The following is a 17,571-nucleotide window of genomic DNA, read 5'->3' as shown; positions in this document are numbered from 1 at the left end:
GGGTGTGAAAATTTAAACCGCTGAACTCAGATGTCTAGCTTCTCCTCGATCGAATACGCCGCGTACCTGTGTAATTCAAAGGAGGCTCAAGTCTTATCAAGGCAAGATCATCACCACTGTCTGACATTTTGTAATTTGGGTGAATAATCATCTCCTTTATTCGTGAGAAAGGCGTTTCTGTTGTTATCTCGGACAGATTAAAAATGCCACTGTAAACACGCCAAACGTCCTGCAGGGGAAGCCTGGGGGAAAAAAGGAAATACCTATTTGACCCCAGAAAGACTGGCCTCTGATATTGGTCCTTTTTCCTGTCGCTTCACCTTTCAAAAAAAGAACTGGGAAGAAAATGCTACCTACGGGTTATCTTTACTCACCTAATTTCGCTTCCTGGCAATTTGTCATCCCCACCAGCAGCGGTACGGAAACTCTGAAGATTTTAGTTAAAAACACTGAGAATGGACATTTCTGTAGTTATTCCATGCTTACTGTAAGTCACGATAGAAGAATGTTGCTGTCCCAGTTCTGAGAGAAACTGGTTGGGAGAGACTCACAGGTGATTGTGGGAAAATCCTGCTCAGTTCACCAAACCTGAAAGCAGTTGCTTCCACGAAATCCAGAATGTTCAAGAGGTCGGACCCGTGTTACACAAGACCCCCTACCCCGGCCGCCCCCGCCGTTGGGCAAATTAAGGAGGCTTCAGTGTTATTTAAAATGTATCTATCTAGGGGCGCCTGGGTGGCTCCGTCGGTTAAGCGTCTGACTTCGGCTCAGGTCATGATCTCACGGTTCGTGAGTTCGAGCCCCGCGTCGGTCTCTGTGCTGACCGCTCAGAGCCTGGAGCCTGTTTCAGATTCTGTGTCTCCCTCTCTCTGCCCCTCCCCTGCTTGTGCCCTCTCTCTTTCCCTCTCTCGGTCTCTCAAAATAAATGCACTCGAAAAATCATTATCTGTCTAGGTCTCTGGCTGCAGTAAGGCGAGTGGGAGCCCCAGGCATGGGGCTCAGAGTGGACCTCCAAGGTTTCTTAAGAAAACGGCAGACAAGCCGGCGGGCTTCCCCAAGGCCAAGCTGGAGAACAGAGGGACGCAGGAGAACACCTGCTCACCCGAGACCACGGAGCAGGAGAGGCGGAGTGAAATTTCCTGGAGGATTCCCCACCCCTGTCATCTTGGAGACACCTCAGTCCTGACTTGGAGGACGGCCTCCTGCCAGGTGAACACGAGCGACAAGCCACGTTGTGAACCCACACCCGGAGCTGAGGCAACCAGCCTGTGGGGCTCTCAGGGGACCCCCCGCTCCTCCAGCCAATCCTCCAACTTGCCCTGGGCTGTCAGAGAAAATCATTTGTAAGATTAATGAAAATAAAGCACACCTTGGGGGCAGGGCCAAAGAAAAACCCCACAAAAATATAGTAAAACATAAAAATAAATATAAAATATAGTGAATTAAAATAGATTTTGAGAAGTATGAACATTTAAATTAACTCTTTAAAATAGAAGTATCTACAGGGGCGCCTGGGTGGCTCAGTTGGTTGAGCACTGACGTCGGCTCAGGTCACGATCTCGAGGTCCGTGAGTTCAAGCCCCGCGATGGGTTCTGTGCTGACAGCCCAGAGCCTACAGCCTGCTTCAGATTCTGTGTCTCCCTCTCTCTCTGCCCTCTCCCACTTGCGCTCTCTCTCTCTCTCTCAAACATAAAATAAACCTAAGAAAATAATAATAAATAAAACATGAGTATATACAAAGGAAGTCTAAAACTGTGATCAAAAGCTAAGTCTTATCTTGTGTAAAGATTGGGACATTCTTACCACCATTAAGTGAGAGATACAAGATATATTTGCATAAAACTCTAGAGGAAACCATGCAGATTGGGGCAAAGTGGTTTTCTTTCAATTAAATCCGTGTTTCCGTGGATATTATCTCTTATAAACTTAACAACACTGAGTCTTCAAGAAGGAAGGTTCTTTTTTTTTATTATTGTTTTTAATGTTTATTTATTTTTGAGAGAGAGAGACAGAATGTGAGGGGCTAACGTCCAGAGAAAGAGGAAGACACAGAATTCAAAGCAGGCTCCAGGCTCCAAGCTGTCAGCACAGAGCCCCATGCGGGGCTTGAACTCACGAACCACGAAATCATGACCTGAGAAGAAGTTGGACACAACCAGCTGAGCTACCCAGGTGTCCCAAGAATGAAAGTTCTTAATGTAAAGTGCTACAGTCACTGTGGAAGACAGTATGGGGGTTCCTCAAAAATGAAAAAGTAGACCTACCTTAAGATCCAACAATTCTGCTTCTGGTTATATATTCAAAGAAAATGAAAATACTACTTTGAGAGATATCTGTACTCCCTTCATAACAGCCTTATTTACAGTAGCCAAAACATGGAAACAACCTAAGTGTCCCTCAATGGATGAATGCATAAAGAAAATGTGGCATAATATATGTACTATGTCTCCATATACACATACATATACATAAATGTATTATACATAGGCATATAAGTGCATATACACATTTAGGCATGTGTTTGTGTGCGTATGTATACATACACTTATATATAAATTTTTTTTTCAACGTTTATTTATTTTTGGGAGAGAGAGAGACAGAGCATGAACGGGGAAGGGGCAGAGAGAGAGGGAGACACAGAATCGGAAACAGGCTCCAGGCTCTGAGCCATCAGCCCAGAGCCCGACGCGGGGCTCGAACTCACGGACCGCGAGATCGTGACCTGGCTGAAGTCGGACGCTTAACCGACTGCGCCACCCAGGCGCCCCAACATATACTTATATATAGATATATGATGGAATATTATTCAGCCATAAAAAGAAGGAAATCCTGCAATTTGCAACAACATGGATGAGACTTGAGGGTATTATGTTAAACGAAATAAGTCCGAGAAAGACAAATGGTCCGAGAAAGACAAATGTTACATGTTTTCACTTGTATGTGGAACCTAAAAAACTGAATTCATAGCTGCAGAGAACAGATTGGTGGTTTTCAGGACAGTGTCATGGCAGGAATGAGTGAAAGTGGCCAAAGGACGCAATCTTCCAGTTATAACACCAATGAAGTCTAGGGACCTAATGTACAGCATGGTGACTAGAGTTAACAATACTTGAAATATTTGAAAGCTGCTGAGAGTGCGAATCGTAAAAGTTCTCACCACACACACACACACACACACACACACACACACACAAGTATTTCTGTGCGGTAATGGATGGATGGATGGATGTGTCACCTAACCTTAATATGCTAATCATTTTGCAATACATGCACATGTGAAATCATTACATTGCACACCTTACATTTATTCAAGGTTATGTATCAATTATATCTCAGCAGAGCTGGAAAAAAAAAGACGAAAATTCCTGACCCCCAATTGCATGCATTTAGTAAAAAAGGGGACCTACCATTTCCCTTCTCAGGGTCTGTCCTTTCAGGCCAGTAGCTTTCCCCTTAGCAACGCCCATGCTCTGCTAACTGGGGGCCCATGCTGCTAATTGGCCACCATGAAGGAGCCTTGCTCTGCCCATCCCTGCCGCTGACCCTTATTTCAGCAACTGTATCCTCAATCCTGATACATGCAACCCGGGCCCCACCCTTTAGACAGGGGAAGAGGGAGAATTTTACGAAAACAAAACACTTTTTGAGAGAGATCAACTATCTTTTATTTTAGAGCTGTTAGTATTTCTTGCTTACTCCTATGCTTTGTCCATTTTTACATTTCTTATTTAATTATAGCTTATTTTTTAAAAACTTTTTATGTTCCAAGTACAGTACTTGGCATTTTAAGTCTGTCACTTCATCTAACAACCTTGTGAATTAGACACTATTCTTATTCATATTTCACAGATAGGAAAATAAAGCTAAGAGAGATTTACAAACCGCCCAGGGTCATTCGTACTTCTGGTCATTGTGAGAGCTGCCCTGTTCTAACTGCAAAGCCTAAGTGTTTTAAAACTTTAAAACCCTGCCACATGTACAATTTGCCCAATAAAGTAGAAAGGTTGCATCAGATTTTATCCTCTGAAATATAGAGGTTACAAACTATCGCATTTTTGTTTGCACTATTAACGTTATTTAGTGTATTTGTGAATCAGAGAGCTGAAAGTAAATCTCTACAGGCCTGAAAACAAAGTCTTTGAAGAATACATTTAGGGAGCGGTAGATGGAGGTAGGAGCAGACAGGGCATTTTTCGTTTTGCTTTAAAGCAGGAGTGACAGACACCCCCCAGGAATGTCAGGCATTCCTGCAAAGAGGCCACACTGCGTGCTGATGGCTCAGGTCTTTCAGTGCTCAGACAGGCCCTACCTCGTTGTTCACCATTGTGGATACAAGCCCTCGCTTGAAATGTCTTTTATTCAAGAAGAATAAACTTCGATCAATAAACGGACATGATGATCTAGACCCTGAACTTAGAGTTCTCAAAACGAAAAGGCAAGATAAGACCCTGGATAGGACGCACCCAAAACTTACCCATCAAAGCAATGGGCGGCAGTTAGGACCCACTGGTGTCCGATGATTGACCCACCACACAGGTGGCTCCGGGCCGTCAGCTTCACTTGCAGGCTAACTTGCCAAGGCCACTCTCCCCAGGAGGAGTTGGTCCCTCCAACAATGCGTGTGTCTGTTTTTGTTGAGCAGGCTGAAAAGAGAGTGTTAAAGTTAATGGTTGGAATTAGAGGTGAATCAGAGTTCTCTCCAGCCAAGGGAAACAAAGTAACACAGTTCTATTGTTTAAGACTAAGCAAGCTATCAAAATAACACAGACAAGCCTTCACAGTTCCATGAAAAAGTGAGGCTTACTCACCAGAACCGTCCCCACTTTTACACAGCCTCAAAGAATAGCCAGAGCTCGCTCGTGTCCCGTACGTAATCCTAGTTGGGGACCCATCCAAAGATAATCGTAAGGAACACTTACACCTAGATAAAAGGATCGGTATAAAGATTAAACCTTCACAGAGGAGGATCATTCATGAAATTGGCTTGCCGAGTGTCTGTGAAAAATGGATGTTCACTAACTTCTTTCTTCTACAGTCTTCTGGGAGTAAAGAATAAGTAAAAAACTGACAGCGGATCGTCTCAGTACAAGTCTCTTGGCAAACATTCACTCCTTCAACAAAGGTTACATTCAACTCTTCCCCTTCAAAAGCAACTCCTGAGTAAATTTTGGAGTGGCAGGGCTCTGTGTGAATTAGAGACATAAAAAGGCATTAAATGAAAGCAGCAGTTAAGCCACATCTACACAGGTCGTTGGTACCCTGAGGATTGTTTCGTTGCTATTACTTGTGAAAAGATCACTATCATCATTGAATCACATTACCAGGCAAACTTTGCTTGCAGGTTAAAAGGCTGTATCCAGATATGGTGTTTTCCTGAGGAGTAGGGGAACTTGGTGTCCCGCTTTTGGAAGTCTTAAGAAAGCAAACGTTTCTATTAACAAAAAAGAAAAAAGCAAAAGACAGAGAAACAAAATTGCATTAAAGGCAAACACCAAACAAAGCACCTCGCGTTTTGAAAAGCACCTCTGCAAAATTTATTCTTCTGAGAAACTCTTCTGTTTAAAAAAAACAACAACAACAACTTTATGTTTTATTTATTTTTGAGAGAGTGAGTGAGAGAGCGAGATCAAGTGGGGGAGGGACAGAGAGAGAGGGAGACACAGAATCCAAAGCAGGGTCCAGGTTCTGAGCTGTCAGCACAGAGCCGGACTCAGGGCTCGAACCCATGAGCCGTGAGACCATGATCTGAGGCGAAGTCAGATGCTTAACCGAATGAGCCACCCAGGCACCCCATAGGACTTTTTCAAGTCCAAGATTTGTGTGCTTTTGTTAATATCATCAGTGTAGAACCATGAAGCCTGAGTCTCATAAAATTTGAATTGAATAATGGAAAAAAGTAGGCAACATGATTACATTTCATTTTACTTAGTAATTTTTTAAATGTTTTTATTTATTTTTGAGACAGAGAGAGACAGAGCATGAACGGGGGAGGGACAGAGAGAGAGGGAGACACAGAACTCAAAGCAAGCTCCAGGCTGGGAGCTGTCAGCACAGAGCCCGACGCGGGGCTCGAACTCACCGAGAGTGAGATCATGACCTGAGCTGAAGTCGGATGCTTAACCGACTGAGCCACCCAGGTGCCCTTTTTCTATGATTTTTAAAATGAGGGAACACAAAGGCCTTAATTGTCAACAGCCCGACATGGGACTCGAACCCCTGAACCGCGAGATCATAACGTGAGCCGAAGCTGGACACTTAACCAACTGAGTGACCCAGGCGCCCCCAAGAGTCTGACTTCTGGTTTTGAGTTGGTTTCGGCTCACGTCACGCTCTATTGTTCGTGAATTTGAGCCCCACGTCGGGCTCTGGGGAGCCTGCTCGGGATTCTCGATCTCCCGATCTCCTCTCTGCCCCTCCCCCACTTGCACACGCTCTCTCTCCGTCTCTCTCAAACATAAACAAACATTTAAAAAAAGAAAAAAAAGAACATAGGTGGAAAAGTCAATGAAGTTCCTAACTAACCTGCACCTGGCGGAAAAGGGCTTGCTGCGGCTTCGAGCGCTCTGCGCGAAATTTCCAGAAGGTCTCAAACACTCAAACTAGAAAATGACAGTGCTGAACGGACGGTAGCAAACGTCGCACATTCTTACCTTTGCGGTTCCAGATGCCATGCCTTTGTGTGGAACGTAAAGAAGAGGCAGTTAGGATGATAGGTGCAAATGGTTTGGCATACAAAAGCATCCGGGGTAACGACTCTGGCAACGTCCACATCCGAGAAGGCGAGATGCTGGAAAATGCTCCTGCGGCAACCTGGGAACTCACAGAGGGAAGACAGTCCTCAAACCGCCCGATGCTCAGGTGACTGTACTTTGTCATCGTAACGAAAGGACATGATGACTGTTTGTTATTCATAACGCTAGACATCCTCGAGGGGGGAGACTGTCTGTTGAAATACCCTCAGACTCGTTGTGTGGCATTCGGAAGAAGGAAAAATTGGGCTAAATCCGATAAAAGATCGACTCCCATGTCAGAGAAATGAAACAGTTCAACCTGTGTGTCCAGCTCCAGGCCGACCAGTGCAAAATATTTAGGTTACTCAGCCTGTCCTCACATTCTCTTTGTGGTACCTCGACCCTGAATTCCAGGCCTTAGGAGCAGAAGGTTTTGTGTGGTATTTTCCCGAGTATTATGAAAAAGATCTTAATAAAAAGTGTTTAACAAAAATATCAGGTGACCAAAAAATAAAAATAGGAGAAAACCCACCTTCATTATCCTTATGTAATCTTTTTTTTTTTAATGTTTATTTATTTTTGAGAGAGAGACAGAGCGCAAGCAGGGGAGGGCAGAGAGAGAGGGAGACGCAGAATCTGAAACAGGCTCCCGGCTCTGAACTGTCAGCACAGAGCCCGATGTGGGGCTTGAACCCACAAGCTGCGAGATCATGACCTGAGCTGAAGTCCGGCGATTAACCGACTGAGCCACCCAGGTGCCCCAATATAATCTTAATTCTAAATTACGTTTTTATTTGTGTTCATATTATTTACTAAGTTTACTCAATTTGATAACATAAATTTTATTAACATGATGGGAGCCTGAAGAATAATTATAGCATTTGCAGGAAGGACAAAAGGAGTCCCAGTTTAAATGAACATAGTTTTATCAAGAGAAAGTACCTCCCGTGACGTAATACCTACATGTGGGCAGTCTAGGAAATGAGGCTTCGACTAATTAAATCTTTAAAAACAAAAAAACAAAAAACCCAAAACACAGATTCTGGAAGCTGAAAGAAAACTTGTGCCAACCTACAACTATATCCCCTGAAGGATGTACGTGACGAGTTGTTCAACTTTTCTGAGATATTTATAGTGATAAGAGCTCACTTCCTCATGACAAGGTCCAATACTTTTTCTTTAAAAATTTTTTTAATATTTATTTATTTTTGAGAGAGAGACAGACAGACAGAGCGTGAGTGGGGGATAGGCAGAGAGAGAGAGAGAGAGAGAGACAGAATTGAAATCAGGTTCCAGGCTCTGAGCTGTCGGCATAGAACCCGACAAAGGGCTCGAATTCATGAACCGTGAGATCATGACCTCAGTCGAAGCTGGGCTGCTTAACTGACTGAGCCACCCAGGCACCCATGACAAGGCCTAATTCTTTTCTGGACCGTTCTAGGTGTTAGGATTGTTTTTTCTTTCCTTATTTCCTTCATGGTAGCTTCTACCTACATCTGCCTAATGGAGCCACACACATTAGTCTAATCCTTTCTCCAAAGACAGCCCTTTATAAACAAAGAATTCAGATAGTCATCCTGACTCTTTTTCAGGTTAAATACCTTTAACCTGTCCCTTGAGCCACTTTTTGTTTTCCATTGCTTCCAGATTTCTTACGGTCCTGGTACCCCCTTTTGAAGTGCCCCGGGCATCCATCGCTGCAGAGGACGTAGGCAACACAGAACTGAATACAATTTCAGTCCCTATCTGACCCATCCAGATGATAACAAGGCAGGGGCTATCTTTTTTGAAAGACCTTTTTCTTTTTCAGAGCTACTTTTCCTGTGTGTTTCATTTGTTTTATCAAAAGCATACAGGATCGTAGTGGGAATGGCAGACGAAGGGCCTCTGAAAATCCTCTCTTCCATAAAAGTGATGGGCGCACCGGCCTATTCGTCAAAATCAATGTTTTTGGGACTCTAGAAATTGATCAAATTATAACCGTCCAGGGAGCGTTTGTTCAAGAAGAACTTACTCTCTATAAGAACAGTAAGTTCGGGGGCCCCCGGGGGGGGGGGGGGCTCAGTCGGTTCAGCATCTGACCCTTGATTTCGGCTCACGTCACGATCTCACAGTTCCGAGAGATCGAGCCTCAAGTCAGGCTCTGTGCTGACAGTCCAGAGACTGCTTGGGATTCTCTTTCCCTCTCTCTCTCTGTCCCTCCCCTAAAATAAATTAAATAAACATTAAGAAAAAAGGATAGTTGCATAAGGCTTTGGGCTGACGGCTCAGAGCCTGGAGCCTGCTTCGGATTCTGTGTCTCCCTCTCTCTGTGTTCCTCCCCTCCCCCGCTAGCATTCTGTCTCTCTCCCTCTCAAAAATAAATAAAAAATAAAAAATAAAATTTTAAATGGGGCGCCTGGGTGGCTCAAGTCAGTTAAGCGTCCAGCTTTGGCTCAGGTCACGATCTTGCAGTTCATGAGTTCAAGACCCGCAGTGGGGGTCTTATGCTGACAGCTCAGAGCTTGGAGCCTGCTTCAGATTCTGTGTTTCCCTCTCTCTTGGTTCCTCTTCCTCTCTCTCTCTCTCTCAGAAATAAATGAAGGTTAAAAAGAATTTTAAAAAAAGAAGGATGAGTTTTGTGGGGTTTTAATTTGCCCTGTTCCAGTTCTCCCCTCCCCAGCTCCATGAAAGCCTTGAAAACAGCCTCACAATCATGCAGAAAAGAGACCAGCAGTCCCGCAGCCCTGGAGCGGGCAGAATGGGGCTGGGGCTGCTCCAATGTCCCATCTGCATCCCCAGTCAAATGCCATTATTTGACTTGTCTGGAAATTCTTGGGAAAATCCCACTCGCAAGGACTGAGTTTATTTTTCATGGCTCAGAGCTTCTTCAGTGTTAACTAACAGCCTTTTCCTTGCAAGTGTTTGTCTAGAACAAACAAACAGGGGCGATTATGTAATATTGCAGCTTCCTAGGGCAGCAATCACAGCTGGAACAAACAACAGGCTCATAAAAGATCCTAAAAGGGAAACCAGGGGAAAGAAGGTGGTGGTGAAAATCTTAGACATATTCCTGGGAATCTGGAAGGCCATGTGCAAGTACAGGGCTGTGTGGCATAACCAGGGCTGTGCTTGTGCCCCCCAAAGATTTGAGAAAGTCCTAGGCTCTCAGGCTGGCTGACGTTTCGCCCTGCGTCAGCAGAAAGAGGCCCTGGTAAAGTTGTGAAACGCCTGTCTGAACGTTGAAAGCATGCTCCAAAATTCGCAGAAAGCCCCTCCTCAAAGACTGAGAAACTTATTGACTGCAGGCATCTAAGGAAATCCTCGTCCAATCATTAGATAACTATTAAGAAAACTAAGTGGAAACATCAGTCAGTGGTCATATACTCCAAAGAATAAACACTTTACAGAGTTAGTTCAGAAAAGCCACCAAACAAACAACAAAAAGCAGTAACAACAGCAGACTCTGGGGAAGGAGGGAACCTGATTTCCAGGGTGACCATATGCTGTTATTTAAAAGGTCTCGGGGCACCTGGGTGGCTCAGTCAGTCAAGCTTCCGACTTCAGCTCAGGTCATGATCTCGAGCCCCAGGTCGGGCTCTGTACTGACAACTCAGGGCCTGGAGCCTGCTTCGGATTCTGTGTCTCCCTCTCTCTCTCCCCATCCCCACTTGCACTCTGGGTCTCTCTCTCTCTCTTTTTTTTTTTTTTTTAGTTTTTTTTTTTTAACATTTATTTATTTTTGAGACAGAGAGAGACAGAGCATGAACGGGGGAGGGTCAGAGAGAGGGAGACAGAAAATCTGAAACAGGCTCCAGGCTCTGAGCTGCCAGCACAGAGCCCGACTCGGGGCTCGAACTCATGGATCGTGAGATCATGACCTGGGCCAAAGTCGGCCGCTCAACCGGCTGAGCCACCCAGGCGCCCCTGGGTCTCTCTCTCTTAAAAATAAATAAACATTTTAAAAAAGTTGTAAAAAAAAAAAAGGTCTCAATTTTTTTCAAGAAATTAGAAGCCATGCAAAGAAACAAGAAAGAATGGCCCATACGCAAAAAAAAAAAAAAAAAAAAAAAAAAAAGGCAGTTAATATAAACCCTTGCTGAGGAAGCACAAACTTCCTCTTGTACTGTACAAAGACTTCAAGCCAGCTATCTTAAATATGTTCGAAAAACTAAAGGAAGCCGTGTTTAAAAAACTGAAGAAAGTATGAAAACATTGTCTTGCCAAAGAAAGGATATCAATAAAGAGAAATTATACTTTTTTTTTTAAAAAAAAAGGACCGAATATCAATGTTAAAAATGAAATATTCAGTAAATTTGAACTGGAAATCTGGTACACACCATGGAGGGGGGTGTGCCCGAGGGAAAAGGAAACAGAGAAGGAAACAGGAAAAGGAAAAGGGGAAACAGGAAAAGGAAACAGGAGAAGAGATGCGCTGTTGACAAGTTCTTAACCTCCTGCAGAGGGGACCTAGCCCAGCACCTGACGCCGATCTTGGCACAGAGCTGGCACTGGATGCCGTGTGGCATTGGCCATTGGTGATTTGGTTTCAGCAACATCTTACTGTTAACACTCTGATACGCTAAATCTGGTGGAAGGTCATGACGATTTTCTGGATAATTCCATCGAAATTACCTGAATGTCTGAAACTATAGCACTTTGCTGATTCGTTATGGTAGAGTGGGCTCACTAGACAGTGGACACTGCCCGGAAAAGACCTTCTTGTTTTCCCCACAATGTAACTGTACTGGTTTTCTATTGCTGCTGTGACCACTTTTCACAAGCCCAGTGGCTTCAAACAACCCAAATATATTAGCTCACAGTTCTGGAAATCAGAAGGCCGAAATGGGTCTCACTGGGATAAAATCAAGATGTCGGCAGGATTTTGTTCCTTCGGGAAGCTCTATAGGAGGACCTGTTTCCTTGCCTTTTCCAGCTTCTAAAGGTTACCATCATTCCTTGGCTTGTGGATCCTTTCTCTATCTTGAAAGCCAGTGGTACAACATCTTCAAATCTCTCTCTCTCTCCCTCTCTCCGATGCTTCTGTCTTCCTTTTTTCTCTTATAGGGACTCCTGTGACTACATTGAGCCCACGCACATAATGTAGAACCATCTCCCATCTCAAAATCACATCTACAAACCTCTTTTGACACGTAAGGTGACATATTCACGTGTTGCAGGAAATAAGTGTGGACATCTTTGGGAGACTCTAAGTCTGCCTACTACAATCACACAGGGAACTAGTAGCCACACACTCGTGAGTTCGAGCCCCGCATCGGGCTCTGTGCTGATGGCTCAGAGCCTGGAACCTGCTTCGGATTCTGTGTCTCCCTCTCTCTCTGCCCCTCTCCCACTCACACCCTGTCTCTCTGTCTCTTAAAAATAAATAAACGTTAAAATTTTTTTTAGAAAAGAAAAAGAAATAGTAGGCATACAATTACCAATTTCTGAGAGTGCACAGGGCTTCAGGGAGAATCCAGATGCCACGTTAGCCAGGAGCTTTATACTGGTGGGTGTTCCTCCTGCACTGTGCTTTAAAAGGCAGGTGTTCCTGAATGTGAAGAAAAGAGGTTACTTCTCTCCCCAAACTGCAAGATGCACGCAGAAAGGATCTATGGTCGGTGGGAAATGAAGCAAAGAGAACAATGACTTTGAAAATGAGTGGGTTCGGGGTTTGTATTACTAATCAGAGAGACATCTTTCCGCTCTACCCAAGGAAGCTTCGGGTGAGAATGGGGTGGGAGACATTATTCAACCAAACCCTCATTCCCCAAGAGATGGAAGTTATTCTCCTTAGAAAAACTGGCAACAAAACTGAGCAAAAAAATAAGTGGAGTGGTTAGGTCTAAAAGCCCTGTTTGGTTTTCCACTGGGGGGGAAAAAAAAGTTATGAAGCATACAATTAAATCTCAAAAGCACCATCGGAAAGGACAGACGCTATGAATTTTACTCACCGGTACTCTGCATCGTAAAACGTGCGAGTGGCGTACGTGAAAAATTGGCAGTGAATGCTGTTGGTGCACTTTTTTTGGCATTCTTCAACACTTTCAACCCTAGAGACGTTAAAATTGACTCCTCTCATATCAATTCCTTCATGAATGTCTCGATGGCAAGCTGTACACACAAGATGCACAGAGCAAATTCAGTCTGTTTCCTTCTAGAAGTAGATCATCAATTAGGGTAGTTTTGAAGGATAATACTGTTTTTTACAACTGCCCCATTAGTTAGGGGATTTGGAGTTTTTGTTACATCACTAGATGATCAAACTCTGCTTGAAATAAACACATTCCAATATGTTTTAGAGCACTACCATGGAGAAGGGGTAACTGTGCTTCCCAAATTGTAAAGTACGTGCAAAACAATACGGGTAATAGCTCACCCTGAAATTAACAATAAGCAGAGGAAGACAAACGAGGCAGATAATGGGGGCCCTGGTGATTGTTCTAGGAATTTGCATTGTTATACTAACTGATGTGCCTTTGACTTCCTGCGCTGAATGAAGAAGCTTCTCACTTTGCTTACTTCTTGGCTTTCAACCGCTCCTGCCTGATGGCGAATTTCATCCGTAAGCCCTGCCACTGACATCCATGTGTCAAATCGTTATCATAAAAGGTGAACAGTTCTTGTATATTCCTGAGGAATCCAATTTTATTCTTGCTTTAAAATTTTGTTAAATTCCACTTAAGCATCCTTTCAGTTGGAATGTATCTTATATACAAAAAATATAGATAATTATTTTAACAGACAGTGAACCAAATTTGTGATTTAGGCTTTTTTTAAATTTATTTTTTTATAAAACTTTTTTTAAATGATTACTTATTTTTGAGAGGGAGAGAGAGAGACAGAGTGCACGCAAGAGAGGGGCAGAGAGGGAGGGAGATACACAATCCGAAGCAGGCCCTAGGCTCTGAGCTGTCAGCACAGAGCCCGACACAGGGCTCAAACCCACGAACCTGTGAGATCATGACCCGAGCCGAAGTCGGCCACTCAATTGACTGAGCCACCCAGGCGCCCTTAGGCCTTTTTTTTTAAAGCGCTCAAATACATTAGTTAGAACCTTGGATAAAGAAACCAGCAGTATAAACCATAATGTATTGGATGTAATGTTCCACTCCTCAGGGGGATGGTGAAAAAAGGCATAAAACTACATTTAATGGTGGGAAAGACAGAAAATGTACAAACTAGTAGGAAAACAATATATGGAGGTGGGTGGAGCAGTAGATAATCCACAGTGATTCACGCACACAAGAGTCTGTAGATTCTAGAAACGAAGTCTCTTTCCAGTTCTGGTGCGCATGAGAAAAGAAACTCACTGAGTTGGAATGGGTTAATTGCAAACTAAAACTTTTCTTTATGATCAATTGAAAGCTATAAATCTACCAATAACTGTTTTAAATGAAAATTGGTCCTGAGCTTAGGGACTTTATGTCCTTGGGAGCAATTATTCACTTTAATTTGAGATACTCGGGGAGAGTTAGAAGGGAACATTAAATCAAGTTCTATAAGACTAAGTTTGGGAAAAAATTAACAATGACTACTAGTTATTGAGAAAAGCAAAATATTGTTCTTTAAATTTTATTATGATAACATAATGAAAAATAATGCTTAATTGAATAATTTACATTAAGTTGTATGAGGACATAAATTTGATCTTATAAAATGGGAGAGGTACTCGTCCTCAGGTAAGCTACACATTGGCTAAGTCAGATCCCCATGTTTATAACGAAAGACTGGATACTATACAAACTGCGGATGCATATGCATGAGTATTGAGGGAGTGGTTGGTGGTAACTGGGGAAGGAAGGATAAAAAAAAAACCCAAAAACTTTACGGGCCCCTGGGTGGCTCAGTCAGTTAAGCCTCCAACTTCGGCTCAGGTCATGATCTCACCGTTCATGCATTCCAGCCCCACCTCGGGCTCTGTACTAGTAGCTCAGACCCTGGAGCCTGCTTGGGAGTCTGTGTCTCCCTCTCTCTCTGCCCCTCCCCTGCTCATGCTCTGTCTCTCTGTCTCTCTGTCTCTCAAAAGTAAGTAAACATTTAAAAAAATTTTTAAAAACTTTAAAACACCTGAAATATGAAAGTACAGAATTAACTGTAAGCAGTAAAGGTAAAACAGCAGTGATACATAGTCACAACATGGTTATCTGAAGGTTCTGCCAGCCCATCAATTGAGAGATTCTTTTCTGTACCTTTCACTTTCAGATCAGCGATGTCAGGCAAATGGTTCATTTGCCTTAAATTAGGATAGGGTTGGAAATGTTTCACAAGACATTAGTAGCAATAAGTGTTAGAATTTAAATTTCCCGGCCTCTTAGTCCTCACATTTTTTTTTAAGAAGTCTTATTCTTTTTTTTTTTTAAGTTTCTTTATTTATTTTGAGAAAGAGAGAGAGAGCACACATACATGAGCAAGTGGGAGGAGGAGAGAGAGAGGTAGAGAGGATGAGAGAGAGAGAGAGAGAGAGAGAGAGAGAGAGAGAGAGAGAATCCCAAGCAGGCTCCACACCATCAGTATAGAGCCTGATGTGGGGCTTGAACCCACAAACCACAAGATCATGACTGGAGCAGAAATCATGACCTGAGCAGAAATCAAGAATCGGACGCTTAACCGACTGAGCTACCCAGGTACCCTGGAGGTATTATTCTTATTAGCAAGGTTTACAGAGCCCAGGCCTTCAGGTTGGGGGCGTAATGGGGTTTTGTAACCTCTGCATTATTGACATTTTGGACCAGAAAATCTTTGTCATAGGGGGTTTCCCTATGTGGAATCTTTAGCAGCATCTCTGACCTCCGTCCAATAGATGCCAGTAGCATCCCCCCACGTTGTGACAAATGTCCCATGGAGGAAGGACAAAGTCACCCCTGGTTGAGAACTATTGAGAACCACTGGGGCACAAATTATCTCAAGTAATACGGGAATAGAGACACTCTCCGTGTTCTCTTAAAGAGCCTTATCTGCAACTGGAGGTGGGGGAAGGAGGCAATTATTTGAATGTGGTTCACTTTCTGCAAATCTTATACTGTAGGGCTAACCTCGTAAAGAATAGAGGCTCCTTAAGCACGTAACTGGTAAAGCCAAGAGGGAGGACACATCCAGAACAGTGCCCCATCTCTGTTATCCTTCTGAGTACTCCCTCCCAAAAGTCCAAGGCAGTACAGAGATTGAACAGACGCTATTTTAAGGTGAACCCCTTACTCATTCAAATAAGAAATCAAGAAATCAAGAGCTTACCACTTATTTGATGGCCGCATTGCTTTAAGGAGTGTCCAGAAATTGTATTTGCCCATGACATTTTTGGCAGGGTTCCCGTAACACTGTCTTTCAAGAAGCAACCAAACCTGTTTTTAAAAGTACTGTCAGTTAGAGAGTAGAATACTAAACACACACTGGTGAGATGTCTAACGTTTTCTATACACTAATAAACGTGGCCAGGAATAAGGAAAATAATAGAGCTTCCCTGACGCTTGCTAGAAAGAACATTCTTAGAGGCAATTGCATAAAATCTAACAGGCTTTGTAATACCTAACCTCAGCATTATTTCTCTTTAAAAAAAAAAAAAACATTTTTAAGTACGGAAAGTCAATCATATTCAAGAGGTAATGATTTTTTTCCCATGTAACACTTCTGTCTTTGATGTCAATCTTCTTGGTAATCTTTCACAAGGATTCTGGAACCTAACTCAACTTTTTATTTGAAAAGTTGATGCCTGTCACCTACAGTCTGGGTTTTCTATACACGCTTAGCATGTTGAATCAAGGGATGTTTACCTAGTTTCTAGTTTCTAAATTCAAATGGTGTTAAGATAAAAGGCTTCTGGAAATGGAGCAACACAGAAATGTTCATTCTGTATTTTGAACAAGATGAAAGCAAATGATTATGAAACCATGGCTGCATGACCTCCTAAGATTTTTAGTGACTATTTTTTCCAGTGCTCTTTTCCAAAATGCCAGTAATATGTATTTTCACGTATGCGCATGCCCCTCTCCACGCACACATAATGTATGTACCACAGGTGCCCAAAGTCATTCACTACAGGCCCCTTCAGTCCAGAACTTTCCTGAGGTCACAAGCTCTGGAAATGCCTCAACTTCATCGTCAACGACATGTTTGCCTTCTGTTGTATTTTCTTAAGACCGTGTTATCCACCAACACGATCACGAGTCAGGCAATAAGTATGTTTCCTTGTTCAGGTGAAATATTCACCTGTTTTTAGACCCTTCCTTGAGACAATCGCTTAACCCAATGGTTTTCAAGCATTTTCCTCGAGGCCTTGGGTAGGCAATGCCTCATTTCTACTACTTTCGGCGAAGGCAACAGTTGTTCTAGCATGTGTATTTCCAGGCCCAAGCCACTCTGGTTCAGTAGGCCAAACGGTTTGGGGTTTAAGGCTATGGCCTAAGACTCTGCTAATGTAAGAACCAACCGCTCTAGGTGACTCCAGTGAAGCTGGCCCTCGGACCCCATTTGGGAAACATAACCCTGAAATAGCTACACCTTTTTTGCACATCACTGGCTCTAGTTTGAAACATGGATGGCTTCTCCAATAATGAAATATCAGCCTTTACCTTTTGTCTGTGTCATTAGTGGAACTTTCAGGAAGAAAGCTGAAGAGCAAGCACCTCGGATGAAATGTGCACATCATCTGACAGTGCTCAGCATTCGGGGTATACATGGCAGTTAGGTCCCCACCTTTGAAGAAGGTGTTTTTATATAGTTGAGTCAGGCAGCCTGTGGTATAATCATCAAAAAGAGACATTAACTTGGAATGAATGCAAATAACTATCTTGATAGAAATCCGTCTGTGCTGTGAACCTTCTTACTTCCTCCACTAACTATCCAAAGAGCTTCACAATAGGA

General features: G+C 43.2%; 1 protein-coding gene across 9 annotated transcripts in view; it reads right to left on the bottom strand.

The window, feature by feature from the left end:
- KLKB1 (kallikrein B1) overlaps positions 1-17,571 on the bottom strand; it is a 33,585-nt gene that overhangs the window by 4,247 nt on the left and 11,767 nt on the right. For all 9 annotated transcript variants that reach the window (XM_045055230.1, XM_045055231.1, XM_045055235.1 and 6 more), the window contains 10 exons: positions 17,280-17,442; positions 15,946-16,052; positions 12,666-12,825; positions 12,153-12,262; positions 6,652-6,811; positions 5,323-5,432; positions 5,022-5,184; positions 4,810-4,922; positions 4,476-4,644; positions 67-242 (listed from right to left, as the gene is read on the bottom strand). In XM_045055230.1, the coding sequence (XP_044911165.1) occupies positions 67-242; positions 4,476-4,644; positions 4,810-4,922; positions 5,022-5,184; positions 5,323-5,432; positions 6,652-6,811; positions 12,153-12,262; positions 12,666-12,825; positions 15,946-16,052; positions 17,280-17,442 (1,431 nt within the window). The remainder of the gene's footprint in view (positions 1-66; positions 243-4,475; positions 4,645-4,809; positions 4,923-5,021; positions 5,185-5,322; positions 5,433-6,651; positions 6,812-12,152; positions 12,263-12,665; positions 12,826-15,945; positions 16,053-17,279; positions 17,443-17,571) is intronic.

This window comes from Felis catus, chromosome B1, assembly GCF_018350175.1.
Source record: "Felis catus isolate Fca126 chromosome B1, F.catus_Fca126_mat1.0, whole genome shotgun sequence".
Taxonomy (NCBI): domain Eukaryota; kingdom Metazoa; phylum Chordata; class Mammalia; order Carnivora; family Felidae; genus Felis; species Felis catus.
Note: the sequence above shows the minus strand (reverse complement) of the source record. Positions and strands in the feature narration are given on the sequence as shown.